The sequence below is a fragment of the Lasiosphaeria miniovina genome (assembly GCF_030549165.1).
Source record: "Lasiosphaeria miniovina strain SMH2392-1A chromosome Unknown B0T26scaffold_3, whole genome shotgun sequence".
Classification (NCBI taxonomy): Eukaryota; Fungi; Ascomycota; class Sordariomycetes; order Sordariales; family Lasiosphaeriaceae; genus Lasiosphaeria; species Lasiosphaeria miniovina.
Window position 1 is genome coordinate 3,544,536 of NW_026848222.1, and position 21,178 is coordinate 3,565,713.

The following is a 21,178-nucleotide window of genomic DNA, read 5'->3' on the forward strand; positions in this document are numbered from 1 at the left end:
GGGTGGCTTGCCGGTTTGTTTGTACCACATTCACAACTGCATACGAGAGGAACGGCACGCCGTTTTAACTTGTGCGACCTGTGAGCCCGGGGAGCAAGTCCTACGAAGACACGAGTCTAGAACGGTCTAGCTAGGCCTAGACTAGCGAGCACGCACTTCGATCTCGCAACGCTCTTGCATGTGATGTGCAATAACGGTGGTAGTACTTTTGACGGGCGTGGGGGTGAGGCGTCCAATACCTTTTCTGCGATTAGTTTGCAGATTGGCGAGTGTGGGATTTGTTGCAGTCTGAACTCGGCTCGATACGACGCTAAGATATCAAGCACAGGTCTCGGACATCAACGGCATGGGATACACGGGATTCTATATCTGCTATGCCTGCAATAGGCATCCCGAGCCTATTTACAGATCCTTAGGCACATTACTCTACTCAATACATGCCGGGCCTAATCCGATGCTTGTCTCTAATAGCGACCGCCATGCGAAACAACTCTTGGCATTCGTGGCGATATCACTCCCCGATACACTGCGATTAACCGTGGGCAAGAGTAAGACAGACACATCAATCTACCTTTTCTCTCCTCTAAGCGAAAAACAATATCTAGGAGCCCTAATCGAAGTCTCGTTTGACTGTCAACGCCAAACGCTCATTGCCCAGTCTTGGACCCAAACCAGGATTGTCACAGCCTGGAGGCAGGAGTTATTGAAACCAATCTTTTTCTTCTGGCTGTAAGAGCCACACGGTCCAAGGATTCCTATCCGAGTGGTTGGCGATGTCGACGACGGCTATTACCTCGGTACCGGCACTCGCGGTACTCTGGTGCGTCAACTCTGCGTGTTACATTGTTGATATCGTTGCCTAACTAGCGGCACCAAGATTGCCAAACTGAACAGACCATGGGGGGTTTCTAATCGGAGCTGCGACTTAGCCTACGGTGCATGATACGGTACAAAAGCTAAGCAAACAACGAAGGTAAGACATGTTGCTTGAGTGAACGAGCAAGCTGCGGATTGTGGCTGCTGCGGCCTGGGAAAACCTAGTGGTTAGGTGGTTGGTGGTTGGTGTCCAAGGAATCTTTTGAGTGTGCCAGGGGCGGGGTTGCGGTTGGGTAGAAATGAGAGGTTGCACATACACCCGACGTGTTCACTACATGAATATACGCACTACTAATAGTGAGGCCTTTTAAATTTAGGGCGTCCTCTTTTTCCCACTCTCTCCGCATTAATCTCTGGCCTACGTTGACGAAAAGATCAGCGACACTGAGTGTAAACAATGCAGCTCCTTTCAGGTGATGACCTCGTCGTCCCTCACAGGGCCAGCCCTCCACGCAAGACTAAATCTCTTGTAAGCGGAATAGGCGTGACGGGCGCTAGGAAGACCCCTTTCTTTCGGCTGTGTAGACGATATATGGTCAAGAAGCGCAGGATCCGGGTGATGTTTAGAGACTGCACCCGGGACTTCACTCCCGTTGCCACTCCGAGGTTCTCCAAACTCACAATACGGCTTAGGATTCTTGTACGGCCCTTGCATCTTTTCTCTTCTTGTAGGGAGCTAACTGCCGAGGCATCCGACATGCAACAGCCATGGACGGCGAAGACAGTTCGAGGCAATCAACGATCCTTCTCTTCAGGATCCAATGACTACACGGCCCAGGGACTCTTGAACGGGGTCCCCATCGCTGGTCTTGTCGACAACAGAGCCGAGCGCTGCAATGTATCCCTCAGGTTCGCCGAGTCGCACAGGCTCTCGCCACAAGATGGAACCCAGCACACGGTCCAGCTAGGCAACGGGAAGACGGTGTCATCCCCGGGCATCGTCTCCATCCCGTGGCGGTTTTCTGGGGAGTCAGAGTCGTATCTGGTTGACTGCGCCATCATTCCAGGATGCGTCCGGGACCTCGTCCTCGGGGCAGATTTCCTGCGCCTCACCCAGACCTTGACCAAGTTCAGGAGCAGAATCGCCACGGCGGCCCAGGGAGCCCTTCGTAGATTACGCCTTAATCTCCTCGCAGGCGAGAAGCAGCGACTCTGGGGGTTCCTGGACGGCGTCCTGGCCTCAGCGCTCCCCGACACTGGGTCCGACGTTATGCTGGTTTCGGAAGAGTACGCGCGCTCACGGGGCCTTCGCGTCGACTGCAACCCCCAACACTGTCTAGAACTCGAGCTTGGCGATGGCACAGTGGCCTATACGAGCGGCGTGGTTAGAAACCTGGCCTGACCGTTTGGGGACTCTGGAGAAGACGTTACCAGCGACTTTTACGTCCTCCCAGGCATGCCAGCCGACATTATCCTCAGCAAAGAGTTCCTCTTCGGGCTCGACGTCTTCTCCCGCTTCGGCGAGTTCCTTGTCCAGTCCGACTCAGACCTCGACCTCGCAGGCCTGTACAACATCCGGCTGATTGGCGTGTACAGCGCCGAGCTGCTGGACCTTGAGAGCCAATACCTCGACGACTGTGAGTTTCACGCCTAACAATAATTACCAGTTGCTGGATACTGGCCTCATCCAACAGTGAATCTCCTGAAGCGCTTAGTCGGCTGATGGTGCAACTTGAGCTCGTGCGGCGCGACCGGATACGGGACGCCATCGAGAACCTCCCAGAACAACTACAGGATGAAGCTAGACGAAGAGAAAAGAAGCAGTGCAGGTTATGGAACGGGGCTCGATTAAAACACCTTGCTAGGAGAGCGAGTGAGATAGACTTAGGGCTAGGTACAGCCCTAAGCACGAGGCTAGATATACTCAGCACCTCACCAACCACCAGACCGGAGCAAAACAGCCCAGCACAACAAAGCAGCCAAGAACAGACCAAGAATCCCGTACCATTTCTCAAACGGCTGAGATTCCCATAGCGCATTCCCAAACCACGAGTAGCCCCGACGCAAGAAGACATGTGGCCATACCAGGGCCATGAAGCACATAGTCATGTGGCCAGCCCAGGCCGGCCGACATGGAGGTTCAAACCAACACGCCAACTCCACGACCCGCAATGCAAGCCGAGAAAGATAATGCAAGAGGTACGGGGTCTATTACTGTCGGGTTCTTGCCTTCCATCTCGGATCCGACCACTAACTTCGTCCACGGCATATCCCTTTTACTTCTAGCCTCGCGTCCACGTCAAAAACCTGACAGGCTCCGGCTTGCCATCCGCCTCAGCCGCCATGGGCTCGTCGCATCCGTCGGGCCTGGCCTGGAACTTGCCTTGTATTGGTGGGTGGTTTAGGAGGGGGTGCCGTGTGGAGTGTTCTATTCTGACGGGGTAGTGACGATGGTGTGTTGAGTTTGGGAACGTGTTCAGAACATTGCGGTTGCAATTACTAATTTAGTGTACGAGTTGCTCTCAACAACTTTGGGGTCGGGAGGGCAGGCTTCAGTCGAGAGATACCTGCCAGGCAATGACACAACACAGGATTATAGTCTCGAAGGTCGTGTCCCGTTTCGGCTGGTCGAGCTACCATCTCATGCAGCCCTGAAAGTATTGCAGATGTTCTAACAGATAGTCTCGCGCGATGTGGTTAGTCGCAAAAGGGCTCATCGGCCTAATTAGCACCGGCTTTACTCAAATGGTTATTGGCACAATAAGGCGAATGTCTCCGAATTGTTCGAATCATCACAGTTGCTATCTTCCCCTTGGCAAGATGCATCGACAATAACCAATCTTTTCAAATTCCAAGCCGCCAAGGATTTACCTACCTACTGTACACCAAAAATCCACTAAACCCCCCAAAAGCCACAGACTGCAGTTGAAGCATTCCATATTTGATCAGCACGAACCTATTGCAAGAAGGTTGCAGGAACCTCGGGTCCTACGAATTTGTTAGTGATGAGAACGTCGACACTAGACTCGACTCCAAGAGACATACCCCAGACATGGAGGTTGTCGGGCGCGGCTTTGTTGTGGTGTGTGGGCTCGTCCATGTTGAGCAGGTCTCCATCGACATAGTGCTCGAGGATGAACTTGGATGGGTCGAACCTAAGACGATTTGGGCATTGCGTTAGTTACTAGTGGTCGGTCCCCCTGACTCGGACAACACGCGAGTACAAGAGGTGCACTCACCAGTAATCAAAGATTTGGCTGCCCATGACGTGCCTACCCACTCCCCAGCAGTTTTCGTAGCCCTGGTGGCGGAGCCAGTCGTGGCCGAGGACCTGTGCGTCAAAGTCGTGCGTCTCAAAGGACGAGTGGTGGACGTGCATCTTGGGGCCCTCAAAGAAGAAGAAGCAGTGGTGGTCAACCTCCTGGGCGCCACGGTCTAGTCTGAAGAAGACGGTGATGTTGACTCCCTCGTCATTGTGGACAAGCTACGTGCACGACGAGTGTGATTAGCACTCAAGGATCCCATGACATCCTTTAACACAGTAGTCGAGCATCAACATACCTCGCTGGGGTGGAAGTTGAAGTAGGACGAATAAAATTCGTAGGCTTTGGCAAAGTTGGTCACGCACATGCCAAAGTGGCCAAGCTTGTGGACGGGGGCAGGCCGCTTCTGGAATCGCTGGAACTGGTTGGGGCCGCGGTGCTTCTCTTGGGGCTGCGAACACGATGTGTAAGCAATCAATCCTATCGGCCACGGCCGTGAATGGGTAGTCAGGCACAGCACGGAAGACGTACAAAGTTGACCTTGAGCACCGGGAACTTGGGGTCCCTCGCCTCAACGGGCGTCTGGCCATAAACGAGATGGAAGGGGAAGCCGTCGACAGGGTCGTAGAAAGTGACGGCCTTGCCGCCACCTGGTGCGTCCTTGAGCTCGTAGACGTCGGTGGCCTTGCAATCCTTGGGCAGGATCTTGGACGCGTATTCTAGCTCTTCTTCGGACTCGACGGCAAAAGCAGCACCTCCGAACTCGGTCTTGTCGGATTCCTCGAGAGCCATGACAAGTGGTTCGGACCCATAGCCGCGGTAGTATGTCGTCTTGCCAACCTGGGCCGCCTCGTAGAAGCCAAAGTCATCGGCGAACTTCTTGGCCGCCTCGATGTTCTCGTGCTTGTAGTAGACGTGGGAGATGCGCTCGAGCTGGATCTTCCTGGGCGGGTTGGTCGCCATGGTGGGCAGTGGAGCGTGTTTACAGTTGTCAAGACGGCAAGACGCGACCAAGCGGTATCGAACCTCGGACTGCTGAATGGTTTGTAAGTGCCGGTATTACGTCAATTGCGTCGAGGGGCAGGTCTCAAGATGGGAAGAGAAGAATAAAAACATCAATTGTTAAGAGAAGGAGCCGTCACAGCTAGAGGCGGTCTTAAATGGCTTGGTGTCCGAACGCCGAGCTTGGCCGCCAAGGGGCGGGCGAGCTGGAGATTTATCTGGCGTCCGTCTGTCTCACACCCATCGGCCGTCCCAGTCTAGTAAGTGGGCGAACGGGCTGCAGCAGCGCAGTGAGGGGCTTGTGACCGCAGCTAGCGTGCGACCGCGGGGACCGGCGGTGGGGTTGGGGTAACGCCCAGGGGCCGGCGATGGGCGGGCCCAACCATACGCAGTACCTCTAGGCAGGTGGAAAGACGGCAAATAAGTCGTGGTTCCATATTCCCATCCACGGCGGCAGTTATCCATGGCCTGGCCGGTGATACGACGCTCCGGCCCAATGGCGAGCGCCGGATAATATTGGCTTTAATTCACCGTCAGCCCACATGGCTGCTGAACCGCCGCGGCGAAGACGTTCGGCGTCTGGGCGGCCAGACTCGTGCAGTTGCTCTCATCAGGCTGTATTCGAGGTAGATAATTAGAGAAGATTCACTCCCGAGTCCTGCTGTGGAACTCGACACGAAAAGGACGCGCATGGCAGCGGCAAGGACAAGGACAAGGGCCGAAGGCTGGCCTCTGATCACAAAAGTTTAAAACAAAACTTCTCGCCCCCTGTTCACAGTAGTGTAAGCCAAATCTCACCGAGAGCAGCGCAGTTACCATGGCTTGGACGCCAATGGCAGGGCTGGGAACGCGCGCTGGGCGGAGTTACATTTTTTGTCGTCTCGGAGTTGACCCGAGTTGTCAGAACAGGAAGCAGCCACGGTGATTTATCAGAATTTATCAGCACCAACCCTAACCCTTGCCGCACTCCGTCATCGGATTCGCGACGTCCCCGCATTCCCCGCAGTCAGCATGAACCACCAGAAGTCGGGATTAGGGAGCCGGACACTCTTGACGAAAGCCTGACCAAGCAAACGACACGACAATACGGACGACCACGCGGCACAAAGTCCAGTACGACGGCCAGCAAGATCTCTCTCGAGCAAAAGACCGACAGATTCACAACGACCGACCCCATACCCGGTTATTCCCATCACGCAGCCGAGCCGCTGTGCGCCCGAGTGTGCTGCCCCGCTCCCCCACCGACAGCTGTCCGCCGCACAGCAGCCAAGACCACGAACACCGAGACCGCCTCACCACCCGCGGCCTCCCAGCAGCACAACAGCACACAACCATGCGGCCCAGGAAGCTGTCCAAGACGAGCTTCTCCTTCTCCCCAGCCGCCTCGAGTACAGCCTCGCCAGTCCCCGACGCCGACAATAGCAGCAGCCCCAGCATCAACACGACACCGCCACCGGCCTGGCTGCACGACGGCCTGCCTCTACCCCAACTGATCGTGCTGGACCTCGACTACACGCTATGGCCGTTCTACTCTGACATACACGTGGCGCCGCCGCTTAGCAAGGCAGGCTACAGCACGCTGACGGACCGCAACGGCGAGGCGTTCTCGCTGTTCCCGGACGCGCCGCACATGCTGCGCCTGCTCACCTCCCTACGCGGCACGCGCCTCGCCGTCGCCAGTAAGTCGCCCGTCGGCGACCTGTGCCGCGACATGCTGAAGCAGCTGCGCCTGCCCGGCGGCGGGACGCCCGAGCGCTTCCCGTGGTCGCCCGTCCCGGCGGCGGCTGAGGGTGCAGCGGCGCCGGAAAAGGGCCCGCGTGTTATAGAAGTGTTTGACGCAGGGCTCGAGATCTACGAGGGGTCCAAGGTCCGGCACTTTGAGGCGCTGTTCCGGCGCACGGGGATTGCCTTCACGGAGATGCTGTTCTTCGACGACGAGCGGCCCAACCGCGTCGTCGAGACCCTCGGCGTCACCATGTGCCTAGTGCCGTCGAGCAGCGGGCTGTCGTGGCACGCGCTCGACCGCGGGATTCGGCAGTGGCGCGCCAACCGCGGCGTGGAGTGATTCTCGTCCTTGGCTTGGGCTATCGCGATTGTGCGTGCACGAAAATCAGATTGCGGAGGACAGTGTAAGCGTGCGTGTGTGTGTGTGTGTGTGTGTGCGCGTGTGCGTGTGTGTGTGTGTGTGTATGTGCGCGTGTGCGTGTGTGTGTGTGTGTGTGTGTGCGTGATACGGGTTGCCGCGTGCGGTCTTGTACGATACAATCGATGTTTGCGGGCTGCGGGCGTCGTCCGTCGATTAGACGGCTGATATCTGACGTGGTGCTCTATCTCACCACAGGAGAGAGCGAGGAAAAAGGCGTTTTGCATTTGAGGGCAAGGGAAGGATCCGGCGTTATTCGTTACAGATACCCCAAAAACGGGCAATGATACAGTTTTTCGGAACGGAAATATTGCCGTCCAGAATTTTTGATCACGGAAAATATTTTCTAATCATTTCTTTGTTTGTTGCTCCTTGGGCTGAGCTTAGCTGACGCTGCCGTCATCTCGTTTTCGGCCAGCCCCGTGCCCGCATTTTCGGGTAATCGTTCCCGGGCTGGGTTGTTTAGTGGGACAAGAAGAAACGGGATATTTAACCCAATGGAGAGAAGCCTGCCAAAGAACGAGATGGGATTGTTTTGTAACTAACTAATCTTTGAACTTTGTGATTAACGTGTCTGCAGACAACGAAGATATGCGGCAAATTACGGACACAAGTAAGCATCAAGCATCAATTATACCATTTGTATTTCCTCCAAGACCTGCCCTAGCCAAAGGCAATTAATTATCCACAAACCATCTCATGTATGGAGCACTAACATCTAATCGTCATTCCGTGATTGCAAGGGAGCCATCTTCCCACGCAGGAGCAAGAAACTACCTTTCGCTTCCGCACTGCCACACCACACCCTACCCCCCCACTGCCACGGCCAGAATAATAACCAAGGCTCCGTACCGTGTGTCCTCCAAATTAAACAGACATGACGCAGTGCTCTCTAAGCCAAGATGCTAGGACACTATGATAAAGTGATGGGGTGCTTGCTATATGCTGTGCTCCAAAAGCCCGCAGCTGTCCATGCGCAGCGCCAATGCATATTCATAACATAATAAAGGGGTGGGAGAGTGGAAAGACATATACTCTACTGTATGGTATCCAAGCAAGATGCTCGCTTCAAAATCTAAGGACGAGGCGCGAGTCGCTGAACACAGAGAGGCTTCAAGAAGAGACATGAAGATAAAGGTCGTCGGCGCGATTACACCGATACGGGGGCCGCTGTCTTCGCCTCGGTCGCCGCCGCCGTGGGTTCCGCGGTCGCCCCCGATGCGGCTATCTTCTCCGAGATCTCGATCTTGGCCTCGGACGGCGCGCTCTGCTCGTCTTCGGCAATGGTTAGTGTCTGCACGGCAGCCGGCAGGGCCCCGGCCTCGGCCTCCGTGGCGGAAGGAGGGGCGCCATTCGTCGACGCCGGCTGTTCGGCGCTGGCCTCTGCAGGGTCGGCGGCGGCGGGCGGCGCCACGACCACCTCGGCGGACGGCTTCTCCTCCTTGGCCTCCTCGGCGGGCGGGTACACGACGGGGAGGGTGCAGACGCGCTCGCGGCGCTCGACGTTGTCCTTGCGCCCGACGGCAATGCACTCTACTTCCTTGCCGCCCTCGACGGGGAGCCAGTACATGGGGCCCACGGGGAAGGCCGTGTGGCCGTTGGCCCACGTGGCGCGGTCGAGGAGGAAAGGGTCGAGGTTGGGGCGGCCGGGGTAGTCGAACTCGAGCTCGCCGCCGTACTGCTTGGGGATGTTCTTGATGTCGATGAACGACTGGAGCGTCGGCAGCACCTCGCTCGCCGACAGGATGAAAATCTTGGACACGGTGACGGGGTCGAACCAGCGCTTGATCCAGCCCCACACGGTGCTGAAAAAGTAGGGGGCGCCGATGATGAAGATACGGTCGAGGGTCTCCGGGTAGTGCGCCGTGGCCAGCTGCGAGGCGGCCTGCATGTGGTTTTTGAGGTTCCAGAACATGCGCAGCGACACCCCCGTGACGTCGACAATGTTTGTGCTCAGCGTGATGGGCGCGCCCGCGCTGTCGCGGTCCGGCAGCTGCGTGCACATGGGCTGCACGAAGCGCGTCAGGTTCTCGTAGAGCGCAAACAGCCGCAGCAGCTTGGTTGGCGTTGACCCGTCCGTCTCGGCTTTGCTGTCTCTCGCGTCGGCCGCGCTCTTCTCGTAGGCTGCGATGGTCTTGGACTCGAGATGGCGGATCTCAAACACGTAGAGTGGGATGCCTCTGTACAAAGCAAAGCAGCTGTCAGCATGCGCATGCACGAGGGCTTATGGCGGCCGCCGCTGCGAGGTAAGGATACATGGAGCGGGTATAGACAGACCTCTTATCTCTCCGTCCGGTCCATTGGGGATACTGCATTCAAAGTAGGCGGAAGCCGGTCAGCGCAACGTCCTCTTCCCAACAGTTTCAGCTAAAATTTCCCGGGGCCAGGATAATCTCGTACCAGTCCCCTAGCCTGCTCGTATGCCTCCAAGTCTATCGTGTCGTACAGGACGTCGAGCTGGTTGCGTTCCCGCCAGTCCTCGGTGTCTTTGAACTGCTGGAAGGCATCGTGGATGGCCCATTTCCGCGCGCGGAGGAAGCGTCTGTCGTCGACGGCCCAAGGTTAGCAGCAGATTCAGATAAGGGAATGCGCAAACAGCGAGTACGGCGCAATGCTGCCCGTCGCGAGATGCTAGCAGGTCGCTCGTAGTAGGAGGGGGTAGGGGCAAGCAGCAAGCGTACAGGAGGGTCTGGTCGTCGTGCGAAGGCGGCGACGACTTGAAGTAGCCCTTTTCCTCCAAAAAGACCTTGAAGCTGCGCAGCGCCTCTTCCTCCTCCCCGCTGAGGAACCCCAGATGGCCATGCGGATAGCCAATTTTGTCGGCGGCTGCGCTTGCCGACGACTTGTGCTTGTGCAGGTGCGAGTGATCTGAGCTGGACCGTGTCGTGCCCGTCATTGTGGCGGCTATTTCCACCGCGTGGACGATGGAATTTGCGGGGTTGAGGAGGGGCGGCGCACGGAAGAGGGGCAACTCAAGTCGAGCAGCCAAATAGAGCTTCTTTTGGAGATGTTAGATAGTTGTCGCGCCCCAAGTTTACAAAATATATAGGTATGGTATCTCGACGAAGAAATGCTGCAGGTTTTGGCTGCCAACGGCAAGTTGCTGGAGCCGTACCAGCCGGCCGTAATCGCTGCTTACCAGCACGAGGATTGGAGAGATTGAAGACCCACCGCTTCCGATCGCCTAGCCCTAGCAGGCAAGGCGCCAGACAGCCCAGACAGCCCAGACAGCCCAGGCAGCCCAGACAGCCCAGACGCCCCGTCAGCTCAATCTGGTTGGTTGGCCAGGGGAGCTGAAGGCGGAATCCCGAGTCATCGGAATCAGAGTTCGGAGGAACGCCAACCCTGCTGGCACGAATCGACTCTCCTAACTTCAAGTTGACGTCCATCCACGTCCACCTCGGTTTAGAACAACCAAGCAATACAAAACATTGTTATTGCGCGTTCGCTAAGAGCCAAGACCTCTTCACCCATCGGGCCAGTGAGAAAGACAACATTTCCTGTATTTATTATCCGAACACGCGCCTTTTCTGTGATGACCACCGCATGAGCTACCCGGCAAGGGCACCCCGGCAAGCACTTGCTATTACTCCTCTTCCTCTGCTGCCGCATCCTCGGAAGCTTCTTCGCCATCAGCAGCATGGCCGTTAGAGTTGCTAGCATCAGCCGCCTCGACAGGGGGGGCCTCGTTCTCCAATTTTAGCCATTCATCCCACTCGGGAAATAGCTCCTCATCTTCAACCGGGACCCCCAGGGCCTTGGCAACACGGCCCTTTTTGCTCTTCTCCAGACCCGCTTTCCACTGAGCCACCACGCCCGCCGTCAGACTGGGCTTGTATGTTTGGCTGAACAAGGCGGCTTCCGCGAGGCGGCCCGTCTTGGTCAGGATCTCGACGCAGCCTGGCACGTCGCCAAGCAGCCACTTGCAGCTGAAAGCCACATTGTGTGCTCCAGCAGCCTCGGCCTTCTCGGAAAGGGAAGAAAGCCCCTCTCGATCCGATGTCGAGCTGTACACGAGAAGCAGAGAGCCTAGATCCTTTGCATTCACAAAGCACTCGGTAGCGAGAGGGACGTCCCATGCTGCGAGGCCCGCGTCGCCCAAGGTCTTCCACTTGTGATCCACGTCCGACAGCCGCGCCAGTTCCAACGCAATGCTAAGCTGGTTGAGCGCCAGCGCAAGGTCAAACTTGTGCTCCGGGTCTGTCGCGACTTCGAGCGCCAACTCCTTGTGGCCTTGCCCTTCGAGGAAACGGGCAATCTTATTGAGCTGGTCCTGAGGGATGCTTGGAAGCAGCTCCGCAGCGGTCTCCATGTCCCCGCGGAGGACGAGAGTTTGGTACTCGAGAACGGGCAGAGAGAGAGCATATGAGGTAACGGCGAGGTCCTTGTCGGTAAGGTACACCCGGCTGTCGCGTTGGAGATAGCCCAGAATGTACATGGCCTTGTCAAAATGCGCTACCGTGTATGTTTGGTCGCCGACCAAGTAGTTCAGGCGGTTGGTTCCGTTGGTGTAGATCAGAACGTCTCCCAGCCATTCGGCCGACCGGATGCTATTGTACGCTTTAGCAACGGCTTCAAACACAGCCTCCTGTTGAACTCGGTTCTTACCTCTCATTGATATCGGTGATAACGTCAAAAGCAGCTTCAACTCCGTCGTCCTCGATCTGGCCGGATTGGACAGCAGCGGTGTAGTTCTCTCGAGAGAACCTGAGCACATAGTACGTATCCTCGCATGCCAAGGCCACAAGCTCCCCATTCTCGCTCCAGTAGACTTGTTTGGGCTCGACTTCGATGCGCCTGACGAGACCTCCGGTTTGCCAGTCGAAGAAGGAGATGCCCCCTTGGCCCTTGACACCGAGAAGTACGCCGCCGGTAAGCCCTTCGGCGGAGAAGGGGACGTCAAGGCCGCCCTTCTTTTCTTGGAAATTCTTAAACACCTTGATGCTGTTCGGCGACTCGCGGATAGCAAAATCGTTCGAATTCTCCTTGGCCGCCCAGACAAAGTCGAGGGCCGAGCCGAACGCCTTGTTGCGCCACGCCAGGGCGGTGTAGATGATGTATTCACCGTCGCCGCAAATCGCCGCAAATCGCCCGTTGGGGGAGTGGATAAGTGTCTGTGGGTACACTTCGGCAGTCCCGAGCTCTTTTGTGGGGAGCGAAATTGGGTCATTGTCTTTGATAGATGCGTCTGTGAATGTTAGTTCGATCCGGAAACGGGAGCCGTACCATGTACTTACCACCGCCTTTAATCACAGCAGACACCACTTCATTGTGCCGGGCCCAGATTACCTTCCCTGAGCCATCCATCGACACAGCCGGTTCTTCGCGGCCAAGCTTGATTACCACCGAGCCATCGTCGAATCCCACAGCAATGCTCTGCTTGCCCTTCTGGTACGCCACGCACCATGCCCGCTCCAAGCCATAGTTTAGGGACTGCTCGAAGCGGTACGTGTTTGCGTTCCATATCCTTATTGTGCCCTATGTGCCGGTTAGCGCCTGTCCAAGCCAAACCCAGAAAAGCCAAACGTACATCTTCAGACCCAGATATAATGATGGGCAGCTCTGGGTGATAGCAAGCAAACGACACGTTGTTGGTGTGGCCTTCTAGGGTAGCAATCAAGCTCTTGGTGGTGTAATCCCAGATTTTAACGGTCCGCTGTAGGGGAGGCGATTAGCAAGTCATGGCCGAGACCTGAGGTGATCGGTGTGATTCCCTTACGTCGTCCGATGTCGTAAGCAGGTACGGCTTATCGCTGTGGGGATAGTACTCGACATGGTTAACGCCCTTTGTCTCGTGCGCTTCCAGCTGGAAGTTGGGCGTGGAAGACCCCAAGCTCCAGATTTTTACTACCCTCGAGGTTAGACCTAGAAAACCGGCGCGCAGAGAGGGCACTCTACCTGTTCTATCCAAGCAAGCCGAGGCGAACGTGTTGGTGTCTTTGGGGTTGATTGCCAAGGACATGACATAATCTAGACATCTGGTTAGCTTCCTGGTACATGTCGCGTAGCTGCATTCTTGTCCTCGTACGTGAATTGCCCTCGAATACCCTGACGTTCTTCCAGCCCTTGTCCCAATCCCAGAGCTTGATTGACATATCATCACTGGCAGTCAGAACAAAGGGCTGTGTCGGGTGAACCGCGATCGCTCGGATATAGTCGGGGTGGGCCTCGAAGGACGTGATCTTCTCGCTTGTGTTGTAATTGTAGACGCGAATTTGGCTGCAAGCCCAAGTCAGCAACACCTCACCCACGCAGGAGCAAAAACGACGCCCATGTTGCGCCTCTGTGAACGTACAAGTCATCTGATCCACAGACAATCCAGTTCTTGCGCGCAACGAACCGTCCGGCGCGAACGGGCACATCGGTGAGCTCGAATGTCTTGACGATCTGCTGTGTCTCGTGGGACCAGATGTAGACATGGCCGCTGTAAAGCGTCGCTGTTGGGAGATGGTGTCAGAAACTATGTAGTGGGCATCCCAGAGGATACGGGGGCGCATACTGAGAATCCATGGCTCGGTCGGGTGGAAATCGATGCCTTTAACTCGCTGTTTGGATGGCTTATAAGCGACAAGTCGGGCGAAGAGGGGGTTGTTTTGAGAGAGGGTTAGGTAGACCAACCTCAGAGCGAGCAAATAGCTGGCGCTGTATGTTTAACGCCATGTTAGCAAGATGTCATCCAGCACGCTGCTTTGGTCGGGGTTTGTGAAGCTGGCGGTGTTGGAGGTGGCATGCGACCAGCGGGCTGGGCAGAGACGAGCTGTCGAGGGCGAGGATGGATCGTGCGCAGGGGCAGCTTGTGGCCAGGTTGTCTCGCCGTGGCACAAGACATGTCCAGGGAGCCGAAGGTGTCGCAGACTTGCCTTGACGTCCAGCCTCATCTTGGACAGAAAGCGAATAGCAGAAGCGCAAGGGAATTGCGATCAAGCGGCGTCGAGCTTCGAAGCTCAAGCGGGGCAAGGGGGCCGACGGTTCACCGTAATTGACAAGGCCACCTCGATTCGTAACGAAGCCACACCTGTCAACTGCGTGTCGTCGTCTACAGCGTTCGAATGCGAGCAGGCCGGGTTTTCGGGGCAGCAGGTCGCGAGTGGTAGGCCGTCAAGATGGCGTTCTGCGCGGCGTCGTCGTCTTGGATTTCGAGGATGCCCGCCACGTATCTCGACTCCATTCACCTAATTCCTTAATTTCGCCGATGTGGTCTCTCAATGGTAAAGTGGGTCACAACGTTACATAATCCGGTATTGGTGCCTCAGGGGCTAAGGCTGCAACTGAAACCGAACCCCCCTTTTGGGGCTGAAGAAAGTCATGGGGGCATGGGACAAGTTCACGTCTCGTCAGCTCCTTGACGACATCCAACATCACGCTCAACGTCTAATGTAGATGCTAATGCATCGCTCGGCCAACGCCGGTGCATGTCAGGCAGGTGAGTTCAGAGTATTTATTTGCGTCTATAAGCCCATTTTGACGTCTATCAGTCTATTTGGGATTTAATGACTCCGCAGAAATCCCGAAAGCTTTAAGAGCCAACAGGCGAGCAAAAAACTCGAAGAAGAAAAACTGAGAAACGAGAGAGGGCAAATAAACCCCAGATCGCTCCAAACCCAACCGAAAATGCCGGGCATGTCATAATTCCCATGTCTATCATTATACTCGCTACCAATGAACGCCGTGGTCCATGTTCCGCTCGTCCTCAGTTGTTAGCTGCATGCAGACGACCGCAGCGCCAAGTTTCCAGCTTGCAACCCACTCCGATTGTCCCTTGGAAACGGAGGTACCCCAAACGCCGGCTCAAAAAAAACTGTCGGGAAAATTCGCATCTACTCGTCGGACTCCTGCGTGTCGGCCTGGACGCGCTTAACGACCTCGACCACCTGCGGGAAGATCTTGTCGCTAGGCTGCAGGCCGCAGACTTGCTTGACAACGTCCTCGGGAGTATTTACCTCCATAATCTTCGCGAGCTCGGCCGACTCAGCGTCGCCCTCGACGTTCTGGAAACGGAATGCCATCTCGGCAGCGCCCATGAGGGCCGAGCAATCCTTCCCGTGCTCGGCGAGCTGGGCCGCAGGCCCGATGAAGCGTTCCTTGCGGCTGAGCTTCCGGAGCGGGGCACGACCCACACGCTCTACGGCATCCTCCAAGTGGGGGTTGCTGATACGTCGCACGATCTTCTCAACGTACTCGTTCTGCTCTTTCTGGTCGATGCCGTGCTTTTGTGTGATGAGCTCGGCTGTGTTCTTGAGTGCCTTCTTGACCTCGTCCTGGATGCTGCGATCCTGTAGAGCATCGTAGACGGTGCTCTTCCTGCGGTTGTACCCGTGGTACGCAGCAGTGGCGTGGCCCGTGTTGACAGTATACAGCTTGCGCTCAATGAAGGGCTCGAGGTTGTCAACCCAATGGATGCCCTCAATCTTGGGGGGCTTGTGGTCCTTGAACGGAGTGCGGTCGACGACCCACTCGTAGAACTTCTCAAGCTTGACGTCTAGGCCAGCGCTGGGGTCCTGGGCCGGGACGATGCGGTCAATCGCCGAGTTGGCAAACCGAGCGCGCTTGTCGATATCTTCCAACTCCTCTAGGGGAGTGTTCTCCGGGGCCTTGATGAATTCTGCCAACGTGTCCGTGGCGTTGATGGCATTCTCGCAGGCGATGACGGCAAGCGGAGTCTGGTCATTTGATCGCTTGCTGATGCCCTTGGCGATGAGGGGAGCGATGAACTTCAGGACGTTGGGGCCGACAGCGCAAGTGACGATATCCGCCTCGGAGATCTCCTTGACGAGCTCATACTCGTTTGTCTTGGAGTTTATGGCGCGGTAGTTGGTGATGACAGACTCAGAGGTGCCTTCGGAGCCAACCTCTATTACTTTGTATGACTTGATCGAATTGATCTTGTTTACCGTCTTGTCGTTGACATCGGCGAAGATGACCTCGTACCCTGACTGGTGCAGGAAGCAGGCGACAAAGCCACGGCCTAGACAAAGAAAGTCAGCATTTGTTAACGTCGCCACCCCGCAGAAGGACCAGGTGGATGATCTGCATACCGATGTTTCCGGCACCGAAGTGGACGGCCTTTTTAGAAGGAGCACTACTACTGCCGCTTGACATATTGGCGAATGTTGGGTTGGGTTGGGGTTGTAGTTGTGGGTTGGGGCTGCTAGATTGAAGGGATGGGCAGGTTGAGGAGAGGGGGTAGGCAGGGTTCTCAAAGTTTAATGGCCTGGAGAACGGGTGACGTCTAATGGGGATCGTGCTGAGAAAGAACGGTCGGAAGAACAACGGGGCAGCGCAGTCTTTGCTCTTATACAGCTCTGGCTTGCGGGTTTGCGGGCCCATGACATGTCTCGCTAATCGCGGGGCACTACCAAAGGTACTTCGTACTCTAGGTTAGGTAGGATACCTTAGCTGGGCCGTGGGGCCGTCAACCGTGGTGAAGACGGAGCCAAAGCAGGAATGGCTGGCTTGTTGGCATCATCGATGGGCCCGCAGTTTCCACGGCGGTTCATGTGTGGCTTGGCTTTCTGCTAATGCTACTACTAGCAGTAACGGAGAAGCCATAGAATGGTGCTGGTGTGCAGAACCGCCCCACCTCCACCAGGACCACCTTCCCTGGGCCCGCGCATGCGAAGTTTCGGTTGCTATACGTATGTGTACGATTTGCAGGGCCCCCCACCGTGCTGTAACTTCCTGGTTCAAACACAAGAAGCAATTGCAAGAAGAACAATATTTTTTTTGTCTGCAGACCAGAGTCGCGGGCCAGCCAGCCAGCCACCTACGCCTCTCGGGATTGGCTCGCGTCCCGTTAAGCACCGAAAAACTCGTGCACGCGGCCTGCCCTCCCTTGTGGCGTCATGGTCAACATAAAAGGTTCAAACGTGGCAATGGGGCGGCCGGGCAGACGGCAAGCCCCATTAGTCGCGCAGGCAGAGATTGTTGAGGAATCAGGCCCAAAGTCAAAACACTGGCCACGCAATGCCCGACTATGGAAAGCCCGATTCCCGTTTTTCTGCTCGATTTATTTAAGCATTGTTTTACCCCCATGTCCTTCGTGATTGTCGCCGTGCAGCCAATGCACCCATGTTGCCCTGGAACGGGCTGCAAGGGCCTGCTCCCCGGCTGCGCTGCCGTACGCCTTCGCGGCCGACAACCCGGGCAGGTTGCAAGGCAAATTAGATTCGGATATTGTTGACGACGGCGCGGAAGCCGCGAGGCGCATGTAAAAAATCGAAACTGCCCTGTCATCTTTTCCACATTGGCCGAATTCGTGGATGACCGGATACTGTGCAACGTATCACAGACCCGGCCCGGCATCGCGCTGAAATGGCTGCGTGGAGTGGTAAAATCAGGGTCCAAACTGCAAGAACCACCCGCCCTGGAGCGCACCCGAGTACCTGTAAATCCCGTTGCAGTGAGGTGGGGGTTCGTGGGCAGGGTCAGATATGCGTGTCTCGATTCGGCAGGCCCGTAAGGGCTCAAGCCACGATGGCTTGCAAGCCGCTTGCGGTATCGCTTGCGGAAACGACAATAGGTCACTTGAGCCGCTTCACGATGTTTAATCTCATATCCCTCGCCATTGGCTTTGTTTCTTGGCGTGCAAGAGGTTGGACGCCGCCGCCGTCCGAGATTGAAGTCGAGCCTTTCGTCATTACCCACACCCGATCTCCTTCTGTCGGCCCGATGCCCTGTCGATTTTGTCGATTAAAGCCGGACCACGGAAGAGTGACGTCGAAGCTCGAAAACACCAAGCCCCAAAAAGACGTTTCCTCCGTGACGATCGCTGCAAGAAGACGCTTTCCAAATCCTTTTTGCGTGTTACGTAGTACGCAAACCAGCTAGCCACAACGGCTACCTGATAAGGGTCTTCGGTACTTCGTACCTCTGACGTTCCGCCATGCATCCTGTCCGCAGGTCGGTCGACGATCTCAGACCCTTTTGTCGCGTTGCAGCATCGCAAGAACCCTGATCTTGGACTGAAGCCTGCCATTCCAGCCCGCGTGCATCGGTCATTGCTCGTCGTCGAATAAACATCCCTGCTGGCCTGCTAGCAACACCGCCTCAAACAAGCCCTGTCGGCGCCCCCCTCCCCTCGTTCGGGGCCCGGTTGCACGCTTTTGCCCCGTGTTATCCTCGTGTCCGGCCCTCGTCTCTGGCCGTCTCGCGGATCTTGCACCTGCCCGGGCGGCCAAGCCCAAGGGTCCTCTCAGGGTCCATCCCAGACCTGCCCCACTAATGACGACACAGTGGGGTTCTGGTTATCGATTAGCGCCATCGGACCTACGCCCCACCCATCCCATCCACTTTTAGGGGGAATGGGAATGGATGGTTCGTCGCCCCATCGGGGCTGCTTCTGTGGCTAGGGACCGCTAGCCAAGAATTTGTTTCAAGAAACCGCGCCAACACAATTCACAGTTCGACCAGCAGCACATTCCCAACAAGCTGCGACTGCGGAGAACTTGCCGTCATCAAGTCTTTGGTCAGTTAAACGGAATCTTCGCGCGTTTTTTTCCATTTTAGGGGTTGTTTTGCATCGCGCAAAGGTCGGCCGCAGAGGGACACTTTGTCATGGAAGGGTCTTCGGTGCGACTCCAGACTCCAATAGGGCCGAAACACTTGCAGACCTGGACCAGCAGGCCTCGTCGTTTCAAGACCAAAGGACCGTTTCTGTTATTTCCAGTCTTGCGGAACCCTCAAAAAATCCCTTGGACCTTGATGAATCGTTATCGGAATTTGTCCGGCAGGTCCATGGAGAATCCATCCCTTCTACAGGTTCAGAGCACCAGCGTCCTGCGGGGCTCCCAGCACCACCCACTCCCTACCCCCCCGCCAACTTTCAGCGGTGCGAATGCAAATGCCAAGCAGCGCAAATAAAGTTAGCCGTGCCGATACCCGTCGGTCCCCGATCCTTCCATCCATTCAAAGGCCCTCCCGTCACCAACCCGAATCAATTGCAAAACGAAGCAATGTCTATTGCGGCGACGGCAATAAGACTGTGATTAAATGCAATTTTGTCCTTAGATTGTGCCTGGTTAACAAGGCTGTTGCTCTCCTTTTGATCTCACATCAGAGTAATTCCCACGGGGAGGTTTCAAGGGCAGCCTTACTCACCTCCTCGCAGTGAATTGTCATCGTAAACCCCCGAGTGCCCACACTTGGGCGGCCAGCTAATGTTAGTGGGGGTCCTTTCCGTTTCTATGTGAAGCTAATCGCAAGTCCTAGATTAACAGATCTACGAAGCTAGCCAGGATGGAGTGGGTTTATACTAGAAGTTATGAAGATCTCTTTCCTTATCACGCTTCTTCCGCCGCGGGAGGTATCCTCGACGGATCTGACCCGCAACAAGTGGAATACATCCTTGCAGACCCATTCTCACCGACGGCAGGTGGTCAAAGTTTCCATAAAACCTTGCCTAAAAATGATTGCGAACAATCAATGCTCCATGCTTCATATCTGCGGCTATGGAAGCTCCCAAACAAGGCTTTTCTGTGAAGGCAGGGGAGGACGGCCCGTTTCCGCCTCTTGCTAATCGTGCCGAGGCCTGACGACGGACTTTGAAGCAAGTGCCAGGTTTCGATTTTCAACGAACCCATTCATTGCCGAGTATCAAAGGAATGCAACTATGAGACTATGCACCAGTATCCTGCCGCCATATATGCGGGGAGGGAAATGGCTCCATCCGCCATGAATAGTTCGGCAAACCCCCCGCACCCATCCTGGCGCCTCTCTCCGTCTCCCCGACTTTCTCGGGCGTTCAGTTCCATTCCTCTTTCTTTGAGGGAAATATGTCGATCTTGCGCAATACTTGGAAGGAGGGAATTGTGGGGACGGCACCGACCCGTTGCTGTCGGTTGGCTGCCGTGTTCGATATGTCGAGCACATCCGCCGCCAACTTTGACACCAGTAAACAACCAACTTGAAGCAACCACAATTTGAAAAGAATCCGACCAGACTAGCATTGAAACGTCCAATCCAGAAAGTCTGCGGTTCGCAGTGGAAATAAAGTTCTCTTCTAGTTGTATGACGTTATACTTGGGGGGTGCTCTCCGTGGCCGTCAGCAAAGCTGGGTTGCTGGGATCCCCCCCTTAGCGTAAGAAATGCTCGTATGTGCCGGCTGATTTTGAGGCACGCCGAGGCGACAACGATGTGGCTGGATGTCAGATTGTTCAGATGGATGGCCGAACCCTCGCCTTCCCTTCCTTGGCGGATGACTGCCTTGGCAGATAACAGTCTGGGGGAAAAGGACAAAAAAAAGGGCGTTGGGTTTTCTTTTGTGTGTTTGAAGATGGCATGGGGGGCAAGGTTTAAGTGTCTCCTCGATGCAACTTTGCCGCGCGCAACCGGGCGATTGATCCAATTGATGTTCGTCGTGCAATTGCCTTTGTGAATGCGCTCAGAATATCAGGATTATATCGCATCCGAATGCGTTAGTCGAGTGTTGCTATGTGGATGGGTTCGATGTCTTCAATCCAAGCAGCGAAATAAATGCGTCGCGGCGCAGACGAGAACATGCGCGGGAGAGGAACCCGGGCACGCGTTTATGTACACAATGCTAGTGAAATTATATTAGGCCGTGCAGGACTGAGACGGTTCGGTTTCCTTCATCTGTGTTGGTCGCACTCTAGACATACACCAAGCAAATGATGGCTTCGACACGGAACCTGTCAACCAGTCCTGACGAACAGAACCGTTGAAGACCCGATGTTCTCCGCCACTTGGGCCTGAACTTCTCAGCTGGGATGTCTTTTCCGCGGAGGCCTTGCGCTTTGCGTTGATGCAGTGAGGAACCAGTAGCTTTCTTGCCTTTTCGTGATCGTGGCCTGGTTCTACGTTTCGGTATTTCTTGACGCATTGTGCAAATAATCAAGTAGCAGGGTTGCCGACCACCGTGGTTTTGTTTGGCCAAGCCGCGATCCGCCTCAGCATGGCGCCAGGATTATTGAGGCAATGTTACAAGGCCCCTCTTGC

The 21,178-nt window shown here is 55.8% G+C and overlaps 9 protein-coding genes across 9 annotated transcripts; 4 read left to right on the forward strand and 5 right to left on the reverse strand.

Annotated features, from left to right (window-relative positions):
• Window positions 1-1,573: 1,573 nt before the first annotated feature.
• Window positions 1,574-2,218, forward strand: B0T26DRAFT_750022 (uncharacterized protein; the record flags this gene model as incomplete). Its single annotated transcript, XM_060445171.1, has 1 exon — window positions 1,574-2,218. The coding sequence occupies one exon, from the start codon at window positions 1,574-1,576 to the stop codon at window positions 2,216-2,218; it is 645 nt and encodes a 214-aa protein (XP_060298573.1).
• A 54-nt stretch (window positions 2,219-2,272) lies between these two features.
• On the forward strand, window positions 2,273-2,539 carry B0T26DRAFT_750023 (uncharacterized protein; the record flags this gene model as incomplete). The annotated part of the gene is made up of 2 exons (XM_060445172.1): window positions 2,273-2,453; window positions 2,511-2,539. The coding sequence occupies 2 exons, from the start codon at window positions 2,273-2,275 to the stop codon at window positions 2,537-2,539; spliced, it is 210 nt and encodes a 69-aa protein (XP_060298574.1).
• A 1,205-nt stretch (window positions 2,540-3,744) lies between these two features.
• On the reverse strand, window positions 3,745-5,178 carry B0T26DRAFT_228428 (Glyoxalase/Bleomycin resistance protein/Dihydroxybiphenyl dioxygenase). The gene is made up of 5 exons (XM_060433880.1): window positions 4,611-5,178; window positions 4,378-4,530; window positions 4,056-4,300; window positions 3,862-3,971; window positions 3,745-3,804 (listed from the first exon to the last, which is right to left on the reverse strand). Exons 1-5 carry the CDS (start codon window positions 5,040-5,042, stop codon window positions 3,773-3,775), a joined length of 972 nt encoding a protein of 323 aa, XP_060298575.1. The 5' UTR covers window positions 5,043-5,178; the 3' UTR covers window positions 3,745-3,772.
• A 720-nt stretch (window positions 5,179-5,898) lies between these two features.
• B0T26DRAFT_674332 (acid phosphatase-domain-containing protein) lies at window positions 5,899-7,146 on the forward strand (the record flags this gene model as incomplete). The annotated part of the gene is made up of 2 exons (XM_060439699.1): window positions 5,899-5,944; window positions 6,152-7,146. The coding sequence occupies 2 exons, from the start codon at window positions 5,899-5,901 to the stop codon at window positions 7,144-7,146; spliced, it is 1,041 nt and encodes a 346-aa protein (XP_060298576.1).
• Window positions 7,147-8,683: 1,537 nt separating this feature from the next.
• On the reverse strand, window positions 8,684-10,039 carry B0T26DRAFT_608394 (CRAL-TRIO domain-containing protein; the record flags this gene model as incomplete). Its single annotated transcript, XM_060435858.1, has 4 exons — window positions 8,684-9,404; window positions 9,502-9,533; window positions 9,625-9,766; window positions 9,906-10,039. Coding segments are annotated over 4 exons (1,029 nt in total), but the record flags the coding sequence as incomplete, so codon positions are not given.
• A 771-nt stretch (window positions 10,040-10,810) lies between these two features.
• On the reverse strand, window positions 10,811-13,884 carry B0T26DRAFT_739822 (coatomer WD associated region-domain-containing protein; the record flags this gene model as incomplete). The annotated part of the gene is made up of 10 exons (XM_060443765.1): window positions 10,811-11,774; window positions 11,833-12,412; window positions 12,462-12,702; window positions 12,755-12,880; window positions 12,944-13,071; window positions 13,123-13,194; window positions 13,253-13,443; window positions 13,520-13,661; window positions 13,724-13,769; window positions 13,843-13,884. The coding sequence occupies 10 exons, from the start codon at window positions 13,882-13,884 to the stop codon at window positions 10,811-10,813; spliced, it is 2,532 nt and encodes an 843-aa protein (XP_060298578.1).
• Window positions 13,885-14,569: 685 nt separating this feature from the next.
• B0T26DRAFT_703516 (mannitol-1-phosphate dehydrogenase) lies at window positions 14,570-16,935 on the reverse strand. The gene is made up of 2 exons (XM_060441669.1): window positions 16,260-16,935; window positions 14,570-16,189 (listed from the first exon to the last, which is right to left on the reverse strand). Exons 1-2 carry the CDS (start codon window positions 16,549-16,551, stop codon window positions 15,042-15,044), a joined length of 1,440 nt encoding a protein of 479 aa, XP_060298579.1. The 5' UTR covers window positions 16,552-16,935; the 3' UTR covers window positions 14,570-15,041.
• Window positions 16,936-19,254: 2,319 nt separating this feature from the next.
• Window positions 19,255-19,780, forward strand: B0T26DRAFT_228631 (uncharacterized protein). The gene is made up of 2 exons (XM_060433881.1): window positions 19,255-19,381; window positions 19,440-19,780. Exon 2 carries the CDS (start codon window positions 19,484-19,486, stop codon window positions 19,736-19,738), a length of 255 nt encoding a protein of 84 aa, XP_060298580.1. The 5' UTR covers window positions 19,255-19,381; window positions 19,440-19,483; the 3' UTR covers window positions 19,739-19,780.
• A 33-nt stretch (window positions 19,781-19,813) lies between these two features.
• Window positions 19,814-20,526, reverse strand: B0T26DRAFT_703522 (uncharacterized protein). Its single transcript, XM_060441670.1, has one exon. It carries the CDS (start codon window positions 20,166-20,168, stop codon window positions 19,830-19,832), a length of 339 nt encoding a protein of 112 aa, XP_060298581.1. The 5' UTR covers window positions 20,169-20,526; the 3' UTR covers window positions 19,814-19,829.
• Window positions 20,527-21,178: the final 652 nt, after the last annotated feature.